General features: G+C 43.1%; 1 protein-coding gene across 1 annotated transcript in view; it reads left to right on the forward strand.

The window, feature by feature from the left end:
- BRINP1 (BMP/retinoic acid inducible neural specific 1) overlaps window positions 1–23,177 on the forward strand; it is a 211,044-nt gene that overhangs the window by 182,551 nt on the left and 5,316 nt on the right. The window contains exon 7 of the mRNA XM_004453367.4: window positions 710–932. Coding sequence (XP_004453424.2) covers window positions 710–932 — 223 coding nt within the window. The remainder of the gene's footprint in view (window positions 1–709; window positions 933–23,177) is intronic.

A 23,177-nucleotide genomic window follows, 5' to 3' on the forward strand; every position in this document is an offset into this window, starting at 1 on the left:
TCCAACAAAAGACTTCAGATAACTGAATCATACCAAAGGAGGTTGATCTATTTTAAGTTCTTGGTCGAATCTGTTGATTACATCAAAGAAAAAGTTTTAGTTTGCTGCTAATGTGCCTTTAACACCTCTCTAACACTCAATAATTTCTTATCTTTCAAAGTGAGAGCAGGGACTAGGGTTTGATCATTTAGCAGGCAACAGTATCTGGCTAGAATTTATTCATTTTTTTGTCAACATTTTTTTTCAGCTTTATTTTTAAAGCTATCATTCTACTGAACACATGTGATAGTGGCTTTCTATGTAAAATTGGATCAAAGTTTTGTTTTGCTTTTTAATTTTAAAGCAAAACTAATGAATTGCTCCAAGGGAAATATTAAGTAAGTGTAAGTACAGATGATATGAGAGCTTCATTTTAAAGGTGGTATTCAAATGACAGGAATTTGGCAAGCCCTGTCTTAAGAGTGAAGAATACTGTTCACCCTTAGCTGTACGGTCTGCATACGGCCTGAAGCCAAAGAGCCTTCATTACAAAGGCAGTGGCCTTTGCACTCTTAGAAGGAGAGTGAAGGCTGGTGCTGTGGTCTTTGAGCCTCAAACACGATCGCTTTATTTGCAAGCCTGCTTCATCGGTAGGTGGAGCTAAGTATTTGAGGTGACCTCAGAGTCTGCCACGCTCAGCGCTTCTCTCTTGGCCTTTCCTCTTGCTTAGATGAGTTTAAGTCGTTTATGAAGCGCCTCCCCAGCAACCACTTCCTGACCATCGGGAGTATCCATCAGCACTGGGGCAATGACTGGGACCTACAGAACCGCTACAAGCTCCTGCAGAGTGCCACGGAGGCCCAGAGGCAGAAGATCCAGCGCACTGCCCGCAAGCTCTTTGGCCTCAGTGTCCGCTGCCGCCACAATCCCAACCACCAGCTGCCTCGAGAGAGGTGAGTTCTGCCACCCACTCGCACCTCTGCAGGGACCAAACTGGTGCTAGTTCAGATGTGCTTGTTGCAGAGAGAAATGCAGTGTGGACAATGCATTTGCAGTGGGCAGGCAAGGCCTTGCGTGGTCCAGGTCAGCCATTCTCTGGCTCGTCTCTGGCTTCTCCCCTAGCGCCTCTGGCTGCAGTGAGTTTCTCATTGTGGCCTGACTATACTACCAGCTTTCAGACTCTTGTGTTCTGTCTGCTCCATCTGCAGAGGAAGGGGATTAATCCTAGCCCTAACTGCTCTCTGTTATTTTACTTGCTTAAAATGTATTGCCTATTTAATTTTAAAATAACTTAGCAAAGTAGACTTTAGCATTCCCATCTAAAAGGTGAGGAAACTGAGTTAGCTAATTAATCAATCAGGCTCTTTGATCAGGGCCTGGAGGAGAGGGAAGCAAATGTGACATCTATGGTACAAAATTTAAGGAGGCACTCACTCTTCCATTCATGCACATTCAAGATCCTCCCCTGAGAGTGGGTGCCTCCTTAAGTGAGTGCCTCACTTGCCTCACCCTAGTCCTGGCCCTGCCTTTGATATACCTGAAACTTTGGTAGATGGTAGACAGGGCCAAGTCAGACAGAACTGGCTCCTTCGCAGAATTTATGATTTATTCGCTCTCTCAGGACCCCCAGAGAATGAGCTAGGGTTTGAATCCAGGTCTTTCAGATTCCATTCTCTCAAGATTTATGAGCTGCAGCTCAGAGTTTTCTATTGTGGTGGTTCAGAGGTTTCTAGGAAGGCATCACAGGAGATGATGAAGGCATTTTTTGGACCTATCTACCTTGCTTCTGCCAGATAAGCTATTGTTTTCATCCATTTCCTATTTGGAGCTTCTACATTCAATTTTATTCAGAGAAGAGATCCATTCCTAAAAAAACATGATATTGCATCACATTCATTTAGTACTATATCCGGCACATACTTACATATATTTTACCCCCATTGTGTATGTAGATTAGGAAATGGAAGCTCAGAGACGTCAAATAATTGGTCCAAAGCTAGAATGTAAGTCAGTGGTTCTCAAATGGGGTAATTGTGTCCCCAGGCGGCCATTTGGCAGTCTGAAGACATTTTGATTATAATCACTGAGCAGGGGACTGCTACTGGCATCTAATGGGCAGAGGCCAGGGGTGCTGATAAATATCCCACAATGCCCAGAGCAGCCCCCACAATAAAGAATTATCTGCCCCCAAAGTCAGTAGTACTGAAGTTTCAAAACCCTGATGTGAGAGGAAGAGACAAGATAACGCTATCATTCCAAATTCCAGGTGCTCAAGAGCCCTGCTATACTAGCACCCAGAGTTTAAAAACAGCTACACTTTTCTAGGAAATCTCCTCAGCCCAACCACCCACATACATGCATCCTCTGTCCTCTTATTTTTGTAGACCCAAAACAAATGTTACTTCCTCCATAAAGTCTTTCCTGATTGTACCACATAATACAGAAGGCTTCTTCTTGTAAGATCTTTTCTGTAAAATCCCCTGCCGTATTGAGCATACTTTCTCCTCTTTTTCCCATTAGGACGCTTCTTCCTAATACTTGCCTATGCTCATCTCTGTATCCCCCATGGCCTTCAGCTGCGGGCCCACTGTTTTGCACCTAGTTTGTGATAATTGTTTAGTGAATCAAATAGAATTTCTTCTGCCAGTTGTTTACTTGCTGCAGTGCTGTAAAACTAAGGACTAAGAAAGAGGCCTAATCACAAACCATCTTCCTTGTCATCTTGACAGATTCTCAAACTCCCACCATGGATGAGTGTTTGACATGGATTCTATTTACATCCATCAGGCATCTGCCATGTGACCTGTGTTGGGCATGTGGGAGATCCGGAAATAAACACAGCCTCGTCCCTGTTCCCATGCTCTAGTGGGGACCCAGAAAAATTGTCATAAAAGACATTACTCAGGCAGGAGTGAGTGGGGAGGAGTTCTGTTAGCAAGCAGAAGAAGTTCCACATGAGAAGTGGAACTTTACTTCTTGACTGGATCTTTACGTGACGATACCTCACATCCTAAGAGCTGACCAAGCTGGATGTAAATGGAGTGGGGAATGGCAATATTCAATCATTATCAGACGTCAAACAGATACATTTGTCAGTTTTCCTGGTTGTCACCTCAGAGAATGAAAAGAAAACCCCGAGGGCAGGGGATGCTGGACAGATGCATTTGTTACAGGTGAGAAGAACTTCCAGCATTGCCCAGGCATGCCAGGTCTAGGGGCGGCTCAGGAGGACTCCAGGAGAGTAGCTGGAAAGGCATTGGAAGGGAGCAGGGTGGGGCAAAAGTAATAAGGAAAACTCTGGCCAGAGAGCCAGAGGGCCTGGGTTTGGTTCGTGCCCTACTGTGGCCTTGGGCACATCGCTGCCCTCTTAGCGCAAGTGCCCATCTCTGTGAATAGTCTCTGCTCTTCCCATGCAAGCTGTCTGGTGCAGCAGACCAAAATGTCCTGCCACCATGGGACCTTCAAAGAAAGAACCCACGGTGGTGTCGCCTCTCTTCCCTAACCGCAGCATCCTCCTCCCCTCACCTGAAGAAGATGTCTGCAAGCCCACCATTAGCAAGTCACTCAATTATAGTATCGAACACTGGCTCCTGGGGAGTGGAGGGAAACTACGCTCTGTCTTCGATTCCTCTGAAGCCTTCCCAGGGGAGCTGAACTTCCCTGGCCTGGCTGTGGGCTGCTTCCTGACATCTGAATCTGAGGCTTTAATGAGCATTTTTCACACCGGCAGGGTACCTCGCTGCCACGGAGCAGTGTTAGACAGACGTGCCAATGCTGGGAACCATGGGCCACCCCTAGCGAGAGAGCCGGAATTTGTAAATGAGCTGGTTTCTCAGATTCAGTTCCTCTGGTTGCTGAACTCCATGGGAACCAGTCCACTGAGCAGAGGCTGTTACTGCCACAGGTGTCCCAGGGATGCTCCTTTGCCTCAAAAAGGGGAGGCGGCACTGTTGAGGCCATTGCGAGAGGAAGAGAGCACAGGGCTTTAGCCTCACACACACGGGGCTCAGCTCCATCGTTTACCGGCCTCGTGGCATAGCTAAGTCCCTGCATCTTCTTTGCAAAATGGGATAACAACTCCTACTTTTCAGGTTAAATGTGAAGATTAAAGTTTTAAAATTTAAAGAGCCTAGTAAAGTGCCTGACTCAGTAAAAAGAATAAAAGTCAGAGAGTCGGCAAGGAAGAAAGAGATAGCTGTAGCCATCCCTTACTGCCCATAGTCTATGGCCACAGTCTATGAGTCTGTTCTCAGCACCAGAGGAATGCACTCCTGTCGTCCTCCGCCCAGCCTCACAAACCAGGTATGCTTACTATCCCTAACAGATAAAGGAACTGAGGCAGAGGGACAGACAATAAATACTCATTTTTCATCCTTACCGCAAAGAGGTGTTTATGATAAGATTTAGTGAGTGGTCAAATAGAGATCATCAGGCTTGCAGGAATTTGGACTGGAAGGGAGAAGGTAGGTTCTGGTTATCAATTGCTGTAAAACTATTCACTCTGGAGAGCATTACTCTGGAATCAGATGACCTGGATTCCAATCCCAGCTCTGTCTCCTGCTTGCCTTGGAACCCAGAGTATGTTCCTAACATCTTTGAACTTCAATTTCCTCATCTATAAAATGGGGATAAAAATAATGCCTACTTCATAGGGTGGTTGTGAGGATTCAATGTATGAAGTCCCAGAAAGTGCTTAGCACAGGGCCTGGCATGTGGAGGGCACTCGATGCATGTTTGCTATCTTTCTTCTTATCACTATTTTTACCCGGCACTGTTATTTTGCATATAAATTGCTTGGCCCCCAGTAATCATCCAATGAATCTGATGTTGATGACGATGACATATTTTTCCATCTAATCTTCATGCTATCTCTATGCGGTAGATGCTATCAGATCCGTTTTGTAGATGAGGGAACTGATGAGGCAGAGATTTAATTAACTTGGCCAAGGTCACTGGGTAGGTAAGTGGCAGGATTCACGTTGCCTTGCTGGCTCCCCTGGCAGGAAGCAGAGTGCACCGCAGGGCTTGATCGTCAGGAGCCCTGCCCTGGCTCTGGCCTGGTGGGTGCAGAGCTGCAGGTTCCCTTGTGCTCTGTGCAGCGTGCAGCTGCGAGAAAAAGTAGCTGGGCTGTGGGTGGGGTGGGAGTGGATGGTGTGCCCAAGGTAGGCCCAGGTCCACAGGGTGGCAGATGTGGTGGTGGATCAGGATGGGAGTTTATAAGTTTTGGCTGGTGTCTGGGGTTCAGGAAAGGCCCTGGTTGCGAAGCCCTGAGTCAACTTTGGAGCCCAGGCAGAGATACCTTCTGTCTCCCCAGAAGGTGAAGAGAAGAAGCTTGCTGACTGCACCTAACTCAAGCATTTCCTGAGTGCTTATATGTGCCAGAACCTGGAAGGAGGAAGAGAAATAAGACCTATCCTTACTCCAAAGCCCACTGCTTGTAGGGAAGGAGGTTAGTGAATTTAATTCCAGGCCACTGATGGGGAATTCAACACCCAGCTAGTATTTATGAGGTGCCCACCATCTATTAGATCCTATTTGAGGTTCTGAGGATACCATTGTGGATTTCCACTAGCCTGGGTGAAAGCGGGTGCCACTATCAGACCACAGCACTGCAGTTGAACAGGTCAAGGGAAAGCAGGAACCCAAGGGATGTTCCTGTGGGTGGTTTTGCAACCAGGAAAACCTTATGTTGTACAGGGTTCTGAAGAGATAAAGCCTGGGAGATGGACTTTGAGTTTGGTCACTGCTGTCATTGGACACTGAGACTTTTTGAGCCTTGGTTTTCTCATCTGTAAAATGAGTGTAATAGTTTCCACCTACCTGCCACAGAAGGTCACAGTGAGACTCACCCATGAAAGTGTGTCTAGAAGCACTGAGTAAGCCCTGAGTGCTCTAGAAAAGGAGGATATGAAAGCAGGATAAATAGGAAACCAAACCAGGGAAGAGTATGGGGCTGGGTTCAAGTCCAAGGCAACATTCAGTAGCACTTACTGTGTACCAGACACTGTCCTAGGCACTTTCTCCTTATTTAATCATCAATACAGTTCCACCTGGTGACAGTAATTCATCCCTACTTTAAAAATGGGGAATTTAAGACACAGAGAAGATTATACAGGAAGTAAGAGGCAGCATTCAAACCCAAGCAGAGTCTGTTCTTGAAACCTCGATGCTATTCTACCTAGCCCTGAAGCAAGGTATGTAGCTTACCTGTTGTAGCAGTTTGATATTATTGATGAATTCCTCTGATAAATAAAATCGCATTCTATTGATGAATTCCAAAAGGAAACATTGGTTTACATTTGTAAACTGATCTTCTCCTCTGGGCATATTGGATAATATTGGATTCAGAGGTTTACTTGATTAAGTAATCAGGTAAACCTCTTGTGCCGGTAGCGCCTTCAGTCTCCACCCCTTGGTGGATAGGAACTCACAGATAAAAGGCATGGCAAAGGAGAGATTTGAGGGGTTTTGATGTTGGAGTTTTGATGTTGGAGTTTGATACTGAAGCTTTAAACTGGAGCACCAGGAAGTAAGCACACAGAGGAAAGAAAAGCCAGCTCCAGGAAGCCTGAACCCTCACAGACGTCGGCAGCCATCTTTCTCTAACACATGAAAATACACTTTGGTGAGGGAAGTAGCTTATGCTTTATGGCCTGGTGTCTGTAAGCTCCTACGCCAAATAAATACCTTTATAAGAACAACCAATTTCTTGTATTTTGCATCAGCACTCCTTTGGCTGACTAATACACCTGCCTAGCCTAAAAACAGAAGTGTGGTGAAAACCAGCTCTCATTGCAATGAAGGGAAGATGGAAACAAAGGAAGAAGAGATGAAAGGAAGATGGAATGAAGGAAGGTGGAGAAAGGGAGGAAGGGAGAGATCCCAGAAAAAGGGAAGAAGGGAGGCAAGAAAGGAGAATGGAGGAAAAGAAAAGAAAGGAGAAATCATCTTGGCCATGTTTAACTCATTTGGCTTCTGTGCAACTCCATAAATGTTTACTGACCATCTGACATCCTAGCCCTTTGCCGGACAGAAAGGCATTTGAAAAAAACAGGCAACAAGATCAGGTCGTTTTACTCTACATACCATTGTCTAACCTCAGGGTGTGCTGAAGAGGACGCTGGTGTGTGGTGAAACAGGGGACCTGATTTCCAGTTTGGGTTCTTCCCTGTGTGAACCAGACTAAATCTGGGGGAGGCGGGGGTGGTACAGGCTGAGTAGCAGCGTGCCATCGTACCTCATACTAACTAGAATAACTCTTTGTCTGATTTCTTTATGGGAGTTCTGAATTAAAACTCGCTTGGGAAAATAAGAGGATTTTCTATTTTTCTTTTTTTTCTTCTTTTGCAAAAGCGATTTAAATATGACTAATTATTTCTGAGGTCCCTCCCAACTCTAGGTGAAATAGCCCTCACCAAGAAGGAGAGAGTAACAGTTCAACTCCAAAATATTGGTGGAAGGTCAGTAATTGAATCTCTGAGCAGACTGGCTTTCAGATGATGCTAATTAGTCAATTTGAATGTGTAACCTATAGTTCAAACCTCCATCTTCTTTTGCCAGAAATTACAATGGCCTCTTTACTAAGTCTCCCAGAATCTACCTAATCGCTCTCCAATCTGCATTCTGCGATGTCATCAGGATTATTATTTAAGAAGAAAAGGTGATCATGTTACATCCTGCTTAAGACCTTCGGGTAACTGCCCGCTGCTCCCAGGAGAAAGAGCTGCTGTGATCTGTCTACCTTTAAACCGTGTTTCACACCTTTCCTCTTGGATCTTTCAAGGAGAGCCTCACTAAACTTCTTTCAGTTCACTAAACATATGCTGCTCCCTCCCACTCCCCAGGCTTTCCAAAAGCCGTGCCTTCGCCCTGGGATGTACCTTCCTTTTTCCTTCACTTCAGTAGCTTCTACTTGTCCTTCAGATTCAGCTCAAGTGTTCCTTCCTCCGTAACCTTTTCTCTGCATTGAAAGGCTGCATCAGGGCCCGCTTTTTTTAAATCTTTTTTTTTTAATGCTTTCCTAGCCCTCTAACTTCCCAATTACAGTCCAAATCAGTTTACAATTATGTCTTTGTTCATCTATTCGATTAGCGCTTGTTTCCCTTGTGAGACCATAAGCACTATGTGTGCAGCCATTCCCAATGCTTCATTTCATCCTCAGGCGCCCCTCGCGCAGTACCTTACAGGAGATCGCGATTTAAAAATCTTTGTTCAACAAATAGGCAAATAGAGTATTTTCTATGCAGAAGGGAACCCAAAGATATACTGGCACAATCTTTTAAAACTTGAGTGCCATTACCACATAAATAATCTACGGATATTCCTCATATATTCCATATGCTTAGATTGTATTCTTTATTCTCAAATGAAGAAACTGAGGCTAAGGGACTTGTCCAAGGTCACTCAGGGAATTTGTGAATATACCACTGTGACTAAAATTCATGTCCTTTGAATGACAGTCTAGGCAGTTTGGATCCAAATACGGAAAGTGTATCTTGCTAAGCCTGTTTCTTTGGGAAATATTCTCTACTGAAAATAAAAGAGGACAAAAACAGACACTTCTCAGAATGTATCAAATTCAATGAGATGAAGTAAAATTTCTAGCACAGAGTAGGTGCACAACATCTGTTTTGTTTGATGTGTTCCCCCTACATCCTGCTATCTCCTGAATTTTTTAGAGGTTATATCATTAGGAGGCAAAGCAGACGCATGGAAACTTAACTTGTGGGCGGACAGTATAATGATTTGCATTTTCCGGTGACTCTTGGTCTTTGGTTTATTTTTACTTCCCAAATTCACACGGCCTTGACCCAGTAGCAAGCCTTAGCCAAGCACAATGTAATTATGCATGGTTGAAATGAAAATCTCTTGGGGGCATTAACCTCAGTGTCCAGTCCTGGGGACAGAGCTTCTGAAGCCATGTCAACTTTTAGCAAATTTCCTGCTCCACACAGTGTTTAATTGGTGTCTACGGAAACTATTCGGGCCACCAAGATAATCGTTATCTCTATTGTGGTGACCCTCAATATCCATGCTGGTTTGATTCTCTTCTTTTCTCTCTGAACCCTATACTTACTTGCCTCTGGATTTTATTCTCCACAGACTCCTGCAGTGGGAAAGAGGGAGACGACTTCTTATATTTTATTGAACTGAAGTCAGTTTCAGTTTATTAGACTGACAGTCCCTGCTCTGCCACTTATTAGATGTGTGACCTCCAAAAGTCTTTAAACCTACCTGAGCCCTCTGCTTCCTCATCTGTATGAACAGGATAATAAGAATAGCTACCCCACAGAGTTGATGTTCTAGCCAATTTGTATGACATGTGAGAAAACTCTTCGTGACCTGTAAAGAATTGCACAGACATAATATTAATATAATCAAGAGCAGACCAGTAGTAGATTCTAGATGTTTCATGGAGTCACTGTTTCTGCTTATAAGGAATGTATTCTTCTGTTGGAGAAAGTGAAGCACGGAACTAACAAAATGTAATAATGTAGTAGACAGGCACCAGAATTTAAGATACTTAAGTTTTCAGCTCTGGAGTCTGGCAGGCCAAGGAAATCATTGCCGTTTACTAACGATATAACTGTGACTGGTATTAAGATATCCAAGCTTCAGTTTCCCAATTGGTATGATGGAGATAAAAAAATAGTACCTAACATTGGAAAGTCAATAAAATAATATATATGACCTGTAACACATAGTAAGTTGTCAAACTATAAGGCTCCTTATCAGACAAAACTGGGGACTAATAGTTGGACATTTAATTGAAAATGTTAAGTTAAAGTAGAGGATCCTAAAATGTATACCTGCTGTACTATAAAAACATATTTTATTTTAATTTAAAACATGTAAATGTGTCTTCTTTGGCCAGCTGTTGGAAGTGGCACCAAAATCTTTTTTAGGGGAGTTGACATTCTACTACTTGACATTCTACTGACTGTCTTGCATAAACCACATGCAAAATTGAGTATTTGGTTCACTTAGAATTGGAGTAATAGCTTAAAGACTCTTAAGAAATTCTCTAAATGTTTCTAGATTTTTATCGAGAAAAAAGGTAAATGAAAGGTAGTCTTTTTTAGTTACCTTGCCTTTATCTAAGTCAATGGCTTTTTTTTTCAGCAACTAGTCAGAATTCAAACAAAAAGAACTCAGATTTCATTGATTTACCTTACTTATAATTAAATGATCTAATAATAGCAAATGCAACTTCTATAAAAAGGTATAGGAACAAGCAAGCCTGACCCTTGGTAAGTGTGTTTCTTCATTGGTGGGGACAAAAACATTCAGGCTTTGTAAGAGTGCAGCCAGCCAGCCCTGGATGTTCAGTGTGCCACGAGCACCCACACCACGTTTATCTGAGGAACGGGATAGTGCCAGTTTTCACAGGTCAGCTATGTGGTGGTCAATGAGTAGAGCTTGTCCTGGGACAGAAACTGTTACTATTATTAGTGGAGCAACTTGCCCAAGGTCAAACAAGAAAAAAAAAATAATGATAATAGTTAATGTGTGTTGACCATTTATTAGATACCAGGCACAGGTTTAAATGCTTCATATATATTAACTCAATCCTTACCACAACCCTATAAAATAGTTTCTATGTTTCCCATTTTATAGACACAGAGTCTATAAAATGGGAGTATAAGCAACAGTAAAAGTAAATGCCACAAGAGAAGAAAGAGAAATACATTCCCTTTTCTGTCAGCTTACTCTTTTATCCTTTAAATTCCAGATTAAACCCTGGTCTCCAGGGATGCTTTCCCTGATACCGTGAACCAGGTTGTACTCTTCTGCTGTTTGTCCCAACTGCATCCTGCCCAACATTTTCCCTAATACTTCACGCATTTGCGATCATGTGCTTAATCCTGGACTCCCCATACTTGACCACAATCACCATAAGAACAGGGACCTTGTTTTTCTTGCTCACCAATATATCCCCAATGACAGTGTATAGTGCCTGGAACATAATAACACAGCATTTGCTGAACTGACGTGAGGGAGCATTTGAGATGGGAGTTGAGGGATGAGGACACTTTCAACTCTGGGCAGATAAGATAGTCTTCCATTGAGTCTGAGGTGAATTTCATCCAGAATTGGGGAATCAGAAATCAGAGGGTGTGCATAAATCATGATTAAGTACATGGGTTTTAAAATCAGACAACCTGGGTTTAAATCCTGGTAAGCTGCAGACTCAATGTCTCCTGGGTCTAAATGTCGTCATCTGTAATATGAAGCTAAAACAGTAGCTTCCTTCACAGGGTTATTGTAAAGATTGCTCAAGATATATATGCGGGGTTCTTAGCATATAGTAAACAATGAATAAGCATAGCTCTTAGTGTAATTGTCCTTGTTGTTATAAAATAAGGTTAGACCTGGATATCGGGTACCATAGTGGATGCATTGAATACCTAGCTGTGGAATTTGTATCTAATCATTTAGATGATGGAGACCAATTGGTGGGGGAAACAATAGTAGGGATACTAGGTTTTCGTAGGTGTTCTCTGAAAGCTGTTTATAAGACAAACTAGAGAATCGATGGAATCTCTTTCCCAGGTCGTGAAAGGATTCAGTATTTCTTCCCTGTGTTTACACGAGCATTACCACTGATCTATGGATTAGAGCAACACTTCTCAACCTAGAGCAGGCATCACAATCAACCAGAAGGCTTTTTAAACTCCCAGAGTACTGGTTCAGTAGGTCTGGGACGGGCTTCTTGTTCCTAGGTGATTCTGATGTCCCTGGTCATAAGAGCATGCTAACCTTGGATTAGAAGAACCCATTCATCATCATAAGTATGGTTTCCTTCCCTGTACGCACTTGCCAAAAAACAATCAATAGTGAATCCTGGAGGATATTGTGAAGAGCAAAGAAAGGGAGGGGTGTTTGGCATTGAATAAGTTTAAGAACTGTTGAATTTAAAAAGAAAAATACTCAATAGAAGATGTGTCAAGTTTGCATATTTCTCAAACTTTTTTGGCCATGGGGAGCCCTTCTTCTTGGAATAGGTTCCTTAGAACACAGCCTTGGAAAGATTGATTTATGCTAGATTAAGAGGCAGTGTCCCAGATTATTTGCTATGATACCATGGGTTTTGATTTTGCTTCCTGTCAGTAGAGATCCTCATCCTTCAGCTAATCTTCTTTGCATTGGGTTTCTAACACCTTCTGCTTAAGCAGATGCTAATGGATTTGTAGCCTGCCAGGTACTGCTCCCATTGAGAGGTGGCATGACTGCTAACCAGCAGCTGCCAAAGTAACAGCAGGAAGATGCTCAGCTTCTGGTATAATTAGGGAATCAATTTACCCATTTGGCTTAACTAACCTTAAAAAGTAAACTATTACTAAGACAAATGTCTAACACACAAATTATTTTAATGTTTATGAGGAACTTTCATATGGGTGATCTTATCTGATCTGAATAATAGCTTTTGGGAGAGCTAGAACAAGGAATTAGTCTCCCCATTTACAGATGAGAAGACTAAGATGCACTAAAATTAAATGACTTGTCCCAGATTATGGAGTCATACTCCTTCTGTGGCATTCCTCCCTATACACAGACCTTTTTCCTTACCAAAGAATGTTGGTATTCATATTTATAGCAAATCTTCATTTATTCATCCATTCATCCATTTATCCCTTTATTCAGCAAATATTTTACTGAGCACCCACCCTGTACCAGTTATTATATTATCCCTGTTCACAGAGAGCTTTAAATCTAGCAGATAAAATAAAATTGGTATGATTGGTCCTGCACCCATGGTTTTTACTAGGAATCTGAGGTCATGCAATTTAAGTGACCTAAAGTTTTGAAGCCACAAAATGTCATCACTGGGAGGGAACCAAGAGATAATCTAACCTCTTCCTGTCCTTTTATGAAAAAGGAACATGAAGCAGAATGGAAGTTGTCTCAGCCAGAATAAATGCATTAGTTTTCTATCACTGCATGTCAAATTGCCACAAACCTAGAGACTTAAAACAATGCACAGTTATTATCTCAGTTTCCATGGATCTGGAGTCTGGGCATGGCAAAGCTGGAACTTCTGTTTAGATCTCAAGCTGAAATCAATATGTTGGCCAGATCAAGTGCTTATCTGGAAGCACTGAGAAAGAATCTACTCCCAAACTCATTCAAGTTGTTGGCATAATTAAGCCCCTAGTGGATGTAGGACTGAGTTCTCCATTTTCTTGATGGCTTTGGCCCCAAGGACTAAGAAACCCTATTCTGGTCCTTGCACGTGGCCCCTCCGTTTTCAAGGCAGCAATGGTGCACTGAATCTCCATGCTTCCAATTTCCCTAACTTCTCCTGCCAAGAGCCAGAGAAAACTCTGGAATTTCTAAGGGGGCTCATGTAATTAGATTAGGTTATCCCACATCATCTCTTATCTTTAGGTCAACTCAGCCATATAACAAAACAAAATCACGGGTGTGATGTCTCATCCTAGTCACAGGTTTTAAGGGTTAAGGCACAGTAACATAGCTTGGTAGTGATAGAACAGGGAAGAAATCACAGTATACAGTGTTCTGAATATCTATTGCCCCAAACTTAGGGTCTTAAAACAGCAATCATTATATTATACACATGATCATGTTAGGGAATTTACACCAGACTTGACTGGGCAAATCAGCTCCAGCATGGAGTTGACTAGAATCATTCATTGCTATTCAGCTGCCAGCTGGGCGCTGGAGGTTCCAAGGGTTCCAAGAGGGCTTCACTCACGTGTCTTGTGCCTTGATGGGGAGGCCAGATGTCTGGGCTCAATTGGACCATTCTGCCTTTCCACGTATTCTCGGGGCCTCTCTGCATGGCCTCTTTAGCAGAATGGTCAGATTTCTTGTAAGGAGGATCAGAGCTCCACAAGGGAGTTTTCCAAGAAACAGAAGGTGAAAGCTGCTAGTTGCTTAAAGCCTGGGTCCATAAACTGCGTGAATCACTTCTGCCTTATTGTATGGGCCAAGTCAATTAAAGCACCTGCTCAGATCCAAGTGGATAGAGGGAGATTATAGACCTCACATCTCTATGAGAGGAATGTGGTCATCAGCCAGCATAGTGAGATTTTTGTTTGTTTGTTTTTTCAGTCAAATCCCGTTTTAAGACAGAGGGGAATGCACTCATCAGAGCCCTGGTGAGGAAACATTTTGTAATGCGGAGTTATCCTTTAGAACCTTTGTAAATCAGGACTGTTGTTTATTGGATTTATCTTAAGTCCTTTACCACATGCTTTTTCCCCATGTATGTTTTTGTTTGTTTGTTTTTAATTTTTGTTTTGTTTTTTTTTTTCTCCCTTGGAAGTTGGTTAAAGAGGTCAAGTTCCCAGGAGCTACTATTATTTTATTTTTGGTGGGTCTATGGGTAGGGAGCATTCTGGGAGTGGGAAGGAAGAGCAGTTGTATAATCCTTATACAGAGAAGTGGAGTTGTATAATCCTTGCACAGAGAAGAGGATAAGATTCTGGTTCCAGCCTACCAGGCACTAATTGTGTCACCTTGAGCAAGTCAGGTAACCTCTCTGGGCTCTGTTTCCCCATTGTAAAATGTACCAGATCTTGTCAAAGCATCATGCAACTGGGGCATTCTGAAATTCTGCCACCTCAGTCCCACAGATAGCACACCTAAAAGTAAATTCCTACTCTGATTGTCTCTGAAACAACTGATGTTTGTGTGTGTGTATGTGTGTGTGTGTGTCAGGTGCAATTTGGGTGGCAAAAACCTATTTTGAGTATGAATGAAGCTGCTCTCTTAAGGAAAATGTACAAGGCTACAAATATACCCAGGCTAGCTAGCAGCAGCTGGCTGTCAGTTGCAACAGCCTACAAATGTCCTCCTCACCATGTGGCAATGAAACTTTTAACTAAGAATATCTTTGGCTTTTTTCCCCAATTTATGGGGGGAAAAGAAGGCAGTGAGGCTGAACACTACAGCCACCCAAGGGTGTCCAATCTGGGTGAGGGGGCAGGGAGATGTGCCGTGGCAACTGAGCTTTGCTGTGTATGCTGTGCAGGATTTAAGTCCATACTACTAGGCGTATCTCCATTTCTATACCTGTTTGTCAGTCTGCATTTGTAGCGAGTTGGGCAGTTGACTCACTCAGCTGATGTAAAAAAAGAAAATAAGCATCTCCAGTTCCTTTTTGTTGCTTTTAGGTTCCCTGCCTTCCCTCCCCCAACTCCCACCCCTGGGATTCGGAAGTGGGTTCCTTTTCAGGTAGAATCTGGAGGCACTCATGGATTGAGTCAGAAATAGAATGAAGTTCTTACAATTTCTCTGGATGGCTCTTCTTTTTCCTCCCTCAGAGCCACCTCCCACTTCTCCCCATCCCTACCTGCCAAATCTTGCCTACAAGCTTAGGTCTGGGTGAGTAATAATCCTAGTGACATGATAACTCATTGGTGACCTTCACTAAGTCACTTCTCCTCTCTTAGTCTGTTTTTCATATCATTAGAATGAGATTCATGCTAACCTCTCAGCCCAGCCTTTGACACAGAAAGATTGTGAAGACGATTAGACAACTTAGCAAAAGAGCTTTAGAAAGCTTAAAAAGCAATATATAAGGAGGTAATATATTGTTGTCTCAATAGTATTATTCTGACTGTTTTGAAGGACTGTCTTTTTTTTCTGGAATTAAAAATGTTTTTTTAATAGAAGTATGACATCTCTATAAAAAAGTGCAAATATTGTAAGTAAGCTGCAAGATAAATTGTCACAAACAGACTTCACACATGTAGCCAGCTCCCACGCCAACAAGCAGGGAGTTCTTGGCACCACAGAAGTCTACTCTACCTCCCATTGCCACTCTCCTTGCCCTCTTCCCAAAGGAACTACTCTCCTCACAGCTATGCTCATCATAGGACTGTGTCACCTCCATTTATACAGTGTGAATGCTTTTGTGTTGGGCTTTGTTCTCCTTTTTGTTCTTCTGTGAGATTCCACCACGTTGTTTTATGTAGTGATGCATTCATGCCCATGGCTAAAGAGTATTCCACTGTGTGTAAGTCTCTTCCATTGCATTTGCATAGTCTCCTGTTAGAGGCTTTTATGAATAGTGCTGCTATGACCATTCTTGTCCATGTCTTCTCGTGAACCTATAGAGGTAATTTTGTTGGGTATATAGTAGGAGTAGAACTGCGGAGACATAGGACATACATATGTTTGGCTTCAGTAGATACTTCCAGTTTTCCAGATTGGCTGAACCAATTTTCATTCCCACTAGAAGCAGATGAGAGTTCTGGGTACTCCACATCCTTGCCAATATTTAGTGTTTCCATCTTTTTTACTTATTTTATTTTATTCTAGCTTACCTGCTATGGTAGTATCTCATTTGATTTTTTTTCCTAAACAAATCAGTTTTATTGACACATATTAATAAAACATAAATCCTCCAAAGTGTACAATCAATGGTATTTGGTGTAACCATATATTTGTGCATTCATCACTTCAGTCATTCTTGGAGCACTTTCATTATTCCAATAATAACTATAAACAAAAAACAAACCAGGAACCAAAACTCATCACCTTCCTTCTCAAACTCTCTATGCTTCTCCTGCTGTACATAGCTGCTATTCTTTTGCCTTCTATCTGGTATATTTGTATTTATATTTTGTAAAAAGTCTTATATTTGCAATAACACCCATATTCGTCTTTTACATGAGGTTTTATCTTAAAGTCCCATGTTACAGTTTTAAGCTTTCCTTCTAGTAATAAACATGCCTTTAGACTTTCCCTTTCAACCGCTATTATACCCATTTTAATTTATATCATCCTGATGACTAATGAAATGGGGTTTCATGTGCTTATTGGCCTTTGAATCTCCTTTTGTGAAGTGCCTGTTCATATCATTTGCCTGTTCATCCTTTTGATTATCTGACTTTTTTCTTACTGATTTATTGGTGTTCTTTATGTGTTATGAATATGATCATTTGTTGGCTAGATGTATTGCAAATATATGCACTCACTGAGAGTTCTCCCCACTCTCTTCATGATGTCTTTTGATGGATGTGTTCTAATCTTAATATATCTTATTAATTCATTTTTTTTCTTTATGGTTAGCATTTTTAAGAAATATTTGTCTGCTCCAATGCTATGAAGATGCTCCCCTATATGTTTTCTTCTAAACACTGTTTTGTTGCAGTTGTTATTGTTTTAATTTTCATATTTAGATCTGCAATCCATCTATTGTTGCTTTGTGGATACAGAAGAGATTAAACGTCAAGATTCCTTTTTTGTGTGTTTTGTTTTAAGATCAATATTCAAATGACCCAACAGCTTTTATTGAATCCTTTCCCTAGATTTTTAAATCTTTAATTATTGATTTAAAAGGGATCATTTGCTACTTGAACTCAAGAGGAACACAACAGTTTGCTTTCAGGACAGCCAGAGTATACCTACTATATGTCAGATGCTTTACATACATTAGCTTTTCTGATTCTTGAAACAATCCTACAAGAAATATATTATTATCATGTTTGAGAAAACTGAAACTCAGAAACAATTAGCTCAAGATTAAATAATGAGTAGCAGAACTATGATTTGATACCCAATCTTTTCTAGCTCCAGAGCCCACATCTAGCTTTTTCTTCTGCAACAGCATGGTGACACCATTCATTACTGCTGAGGAAGGTGAATAAAAAATGAGACTAGGATATTAGGCTGTAATCAACTGAGCTGTTCTAGTAACTGAGAGGATATTTTTACCTGAAACCTTTGTGTAAAACAGGGTTGTTCTTTGCTCTGAGTGACAACAATGGGAAACAGTCAGTCAGAACTTCCCATCACTAGAAACCTCTCAAGAGCTTTGCACCTTCTCATTTTTAATTTTTAAGACAAAGTGCTGGGTCAATATTATCTACCCCCATCTGACAGATAAGAAAGCTGAGGGTCTGGAAGTCAAGTGACTTGTCCAAGGTCAAAGAGAAAGTGGTTATAGAGCAGGGTCTTACTTACCTGGCTCCCAATACTCTGACCTCCTCACCTCACTTTGTGGATCATGTATCTAGGTGGCCATGATTGTATTTTAGGGTTAAGGCCCACTCAAGTGGATTACCTCCTTCTTGCTTCCTGGCATTTTGGTCTGAGAATCTGAAAGCCCTCCACCTGGGAGTGCCTGGCTAATTTTAGCCTTTCTGGCAGCCCAAGAGAAGCTTCCCGTTCCTTCCTTTTCTTACCCCAGCCTGTTCATGCCCCCAAATAAAATACTGAATTTGAATATGCAGTCGATGTTGCATGTTGCCTCCTTCCAGACATAGAATTGTGTAATTGCAAAAATTGTTTCATAATCCTCCCCAATTAAGCTCCTGGCAACGTAATTTTAAAGACTCCGTTGGATTTGTACCTTGCTGTTCTCCTCATTCTTTCTTCCACCCTCGTCCTGTCCCCTGCAAAGAAGACTTACTGCCTTCTTTCAGCATTCCCAAGCATGAAAAATACCTTCAGCTTGGCATGGGGTCACACAATTCTTCCTTTGGTCTTTCCTTCCTTATTGTTATGAGCTGCTCAACAAGACTCTGACATCATGTGGAGACCGGAGAGGAGAAGAAGGGAAAACAGGTTATTAAGGCAATGGTAGGAACTCAAAGAGGGGAATGATTAAAGCTAAATATTTATCTGGGAAAAATGATGAACATAGAGTGGGTCTGACGACCAGCAATAATTTATTCTCATACATCCATAAACCAAGGCTCCTTTCACTTGAGCTCCAAGCATTCTGACACCATTGACATATTCATCTTTTATTTGTGCCATTCTTTTAAAATACACACACACACACAGAGTCACATACAAGGCAACAGAATAGCAGTGCATCATCAGAAACCTAAAACAACTGTTTGTCTTCCAGGCTAGTGTATGCTATATGGAGTATACATTTCGTGGAGTCTCACAGAATTACACAGACACCCATTATGATGTCAAAGAAATGCCAAGGAAGAAGCAGAGGGCATAAATAAAGGAATAATTCAGAACACCAATTTCGTTTTTTTTCATTTCATCTTCACTTTTAAATAAACACTGCTGGCAGGCAAATGGGAATTATGGATTATGGCTTTCTATTTTAGCCTAGATCTGTTTTTCCCCTCTCTCCTTGGCACTCGATTTGTATGATCTTCCCTAAAGTGCCACTGGCCAGGCACTGCATTCCTGTCTTAGGCAAAACCTCCAATTAAAATCAGCAGGGAGTTCACTTGAATTAGGAATCCCAGCCTGGACTCCCCACCCGGGTGGTTCTGAAAGGGAGACGTGTGCCTTTGAAAGCAGGGATGGGGAGCTCTGGGTGGTTGGGCCTCTGTCCTCCAAATGACGAGCGACTCCATGCTGTGTCACCAGGAGACCTGTCAACTTGCCAGAAAATTCTGGCTCAGGCACAGACAGAGCCTGCAGGGAACCAGCTGAAGTGTCCTCCAGGCTCCAAGCCTGGCATCTCCTGCAGCCTGGGTTTTAGAGGGTAGGAAATGTACATCAGGGTTATTGAGGGTATACTGGTAAGGACTTGTGGTCTCCTACTTCCATGCTGTGTGACCTTGGGAAAGTTGCAGACCCTCTCTGGTCTTCAGAACCCTTATCTGTAGAATGGACATCCCAAGGAAGCCCATCTCAGAGGGTTGATAAGAGAATAAGAGGATATCTGCCCTGATGAAGTAAGCCCTCAAGAAATATTGTTCCTCAGTCTATAAGCATCTCAGCCTCATTTAACAAGTCTAAACACAAGGGAGGTGGGTTCAACATTGCCAAGACTTCTTGGAAGTTCTCTGCTTCTATGGACCAAGGTACTTCATTTAGAATCTCTGTAAGTGTCTGTCCATCAGACTTCAGAGCTTTTCAGCTTAAAGATGGAAACGCAGCTTCTCACCCTCCCCTTATTCTTCCCTTCTTCCCTTTTTCCCTCCCCCTCAGCACCCCTGTCACAATGCACTGAAGCCCCATCCAACAGGGCTGCATTGGCATTGAGTCTGGGCTGTAAACAGAAGATGCTTTGGATCCTCGGAGACAAGCATTTTGAAGCCTGGTGCTCTCTGCCTTGACGTGGGGCTGCGGCAGCCCTTCCCGAGACCCTCCCCCCGGAGCTGGCCTATTCAGCTGGCTCCTCCGTTGCCGGGGTCGAGGCAGGCTGTCACCAGCAGCCCGGGAAATGGTATTTATAGCTCACAGTCCCCCCTAGCCCTGGTCCCCAGCCTCTCCCTATGTGCTTGTCGCTGAGCCCCAATTATCTGTGAATGGAGGAGAGGGATCCTGGCAGGTCCAGAGGAAGTGAGGAATGTGATAATAGGCCCTGCGCTTGTTCAGACTTTCAGTATTTTTCCATTATTTCAATTTCATTTTCTTCTGGTAGACTGCCTCCTCCTTCTCGCTTCCTTTATTGTTATAATTTTACATCTTGGTACAGAGCAGAAAGTGCACCAATGCTGGAGCTAGACCGTCTGGTATTTGAATGTGGAGTGATCTCAGACAAGTTATCTCACTTCTCAAGATTTTGTTCATCCATAACATTTGGATGGTTACACACACCACTTGGGGAAATGGTATGAAGAGTCTCCAGCTCAATGCCTAGTATACAGTGGGTGCTTAGTAGTGGCAAGCCACCTATTTCTTTGGCTGACTCACAGTGGTGCCTGCAATTGAGCCTTGCAGCATTTCTGAATATCAGTGATTACTGTTCAGGGTATTATCTGGAGATGGAGAAGGTATAGGGGATTTATCTGATTGAGGCTGATGCCTTGGTAGTAGAGATTGCTTATGTTAAAAACAAAGAAAAAACTGGAATGAGCTTGTTTTTCTGGCTTTATTCTTCTCCTCAAAATTAAGTATCCAAAAGCAAAGGAAAGCTCACTGACTTTGGCCATCAGGACTTGCTGGTAACATGGCTCCCATTGTTAGGCTCCCACTTTACAGGCTCCCATACAGGAGGGGTGGGTGACTTGCCCTCTAGTGGCTCATTCAACATCCACATCCGGGTATGACAACTGAAACCTTAGCGGGATTCCTTCATTCCTCTCCTGCTCACTCAAATTCCATTTCATTCCATTCTGTCCTTGCATCTACTCATCTGGGGCTGGGCTCCCTCTTGCTCCCCATCATCCCTGACACCAAGGCCTTTTACTCCTCTAGCGCCCTGCCCTGCACTCCGTGCTCCACCCTTTCCCTCCGTTTTCTCTTTCCCTGGGCCTCACACCCCCTCCCCGCCCCATCCCTGCACACCACCTCCTTTCTCAATCCTCCTGCTGTATCTTTAATGCCTTCTTTGATACAGCCCACAACCTCATGATTATTCTGAGGTCAGGAGATGCAGGTGCCATGCAGCTCGCTAATGTGTCTCAGAGGGCCTCTGTCCCCAATCCCTTCTGCTCGACAGGGCCAGAATCCTAATTTGTCACTAGCCCCGAAGCTGGTTGCAGCCTCACCAGGAACTTTCATCTTTCGATTTCCCCCACCGAGGATTCTGAGAGTTCAGCCACAATGAGGCATTGATGCAAGGAGTGGGGGCTGCGGTCCTTACAAAGGGTCCCAATGATGAGACACGGGAAAGGGGGCGCTCTACGGGCTTATAGAATGCCTCGCAGATGGGAACAGAGGCCCTCTAAATGGGGTACTGTCCTGTCACTTGGAGAGGGAGTGACAGGGGCAAGTGTGGGCCATTTGAAAGAGGCATTTTGAAATGACGCTCTCATCAGATGCAACCGCGCAGTCAGAGACGTGTGGAGGGCCCCTGCAGCTCAGGAAAATATCAGATGACTCATGCCCAATATTCAGTCAATGTTCTGGTTTGGGAGGTGGGAGCCGCATAGCTCGTTATTATTCCAGCTCCGTTTCCCGGACGCTGGGCCTGCTGCTGTTCTCCAGGCTGTAATAGGATCAGTCTCCCGAAGCAGAGAACGGGAGGCCTGGGCTTGTGTGGGTGGATGGCACCTAAAATGAACACTGCTGTCCCCACAGGACAGGGAGGATGCTGTTGAGCTTTTTTTCTGCATGGTTTTTTTTTTTTCAATGAGAAAGAGAAGAAGAAAAATATTAATTTTCTTACTTCATTTGTTTGGCAAACATTCATTCGTTCAGCAAACATTTGTAGAGCCAGGCTCTGGGCTAGGTGTGCAGGGCGAGAGGACCCAGACTTCTCAAGTCTGAGAGCCGGGGGGTGGGGGGTCGGTATACAGAAGGAAAGCCAGGCTCCTAGACAGTGTTTCCCCAGTTGTGAGGGAGGTTTGATTGGCAGGAGTGGGGCAGTTCTGGGGATTAGAAAGGCAGAGCTTTTTCAAGGAGCAAACTAATTATTCCTCCATTTTCTCTCCGCTGATAAGCAACTCATTTAAAGCAAAGCATTCTGGTAAGCCATTTCAACAGTATCCGTTTTCAAATGTCCCGTGTCACAAAATGGTTTCCCTCAAACTCCAGAGAGATAGTGAAATGCTTGAGAGTGTCTCAGTACCTTCAAAGAACTGACTTATTCTCTGGGATAAGAACACTTATTGTTATAACTTTTTAAGATAATTGCTCTATGCCAGACTCTGTGCTAAGCTTTTCAGTATATGAACTCACTGAATCCTCTCACCAGCCATATAAGATGAGTGTTATTAGCCTCATTTTAGATTTGGATACTAAGGCTTAGAGAGACGAAATGACTTGATCCTCCTTACAGAACTGAGTTTTGGACTCAGTTCTGCTTGGGCCATGCTGTTCACCGTTAGGCTCTGCCCATGGCTCTTGAGCTTAGCAGTCGTGGCTCAACAATGGAACTGATCGGATGGATGGATGGCTAAGGCTTCATACCACAGGCAGAACAGTGCAAAAAGGGCTTCTCTTTCCCTTTGTGTAAAACGGAGATCATGTCCCAGCAACCTTTGCCACCATCACCCATCCTCGCCGTCAACATCATGCCAGCACATCGCCACCTTAAGGAAGATGTCCTTGACTCTTGCTTAATAATACCTGAAGTCATCATGGCTGCGAGCCAGGAAATACCTCTACTTCCTAGCTGTAGGACTTCAAGCCCATCAGTTCACCTCTGAACTTTGCTTGCCACATCTGTAACATGTAGCTGACAGTTCATTTGAGTAATAACAGAGCTGATATTTATCAAACCCTTAGTACCTACCAAGTTTGGGGTTAAACTATCACGTATGAAAATCCATGTGATCTTCACAGCAGCCCTGTGTGCTTGGGATGGTTAGGACGGTGAAGGAAACTCCCCGGCATGTCTTCAGCCCATGACTTTAGGA

Source organism: Dasypus novemcinctus, chromosome 8, assembly GCF_030445035.2.
Source record: "Dasypus novemcinctus isolate mDasNov1 chromosome 8, mDasNov1.1.hap2, whole genome shotgun sequence".
Taxonomy (NCBI): Eukaryota; Metazoa; Chordata; class Mammalia; order Cingulata; family Dasypodidae; genus Dasypus; species Dasypus novemcinctus.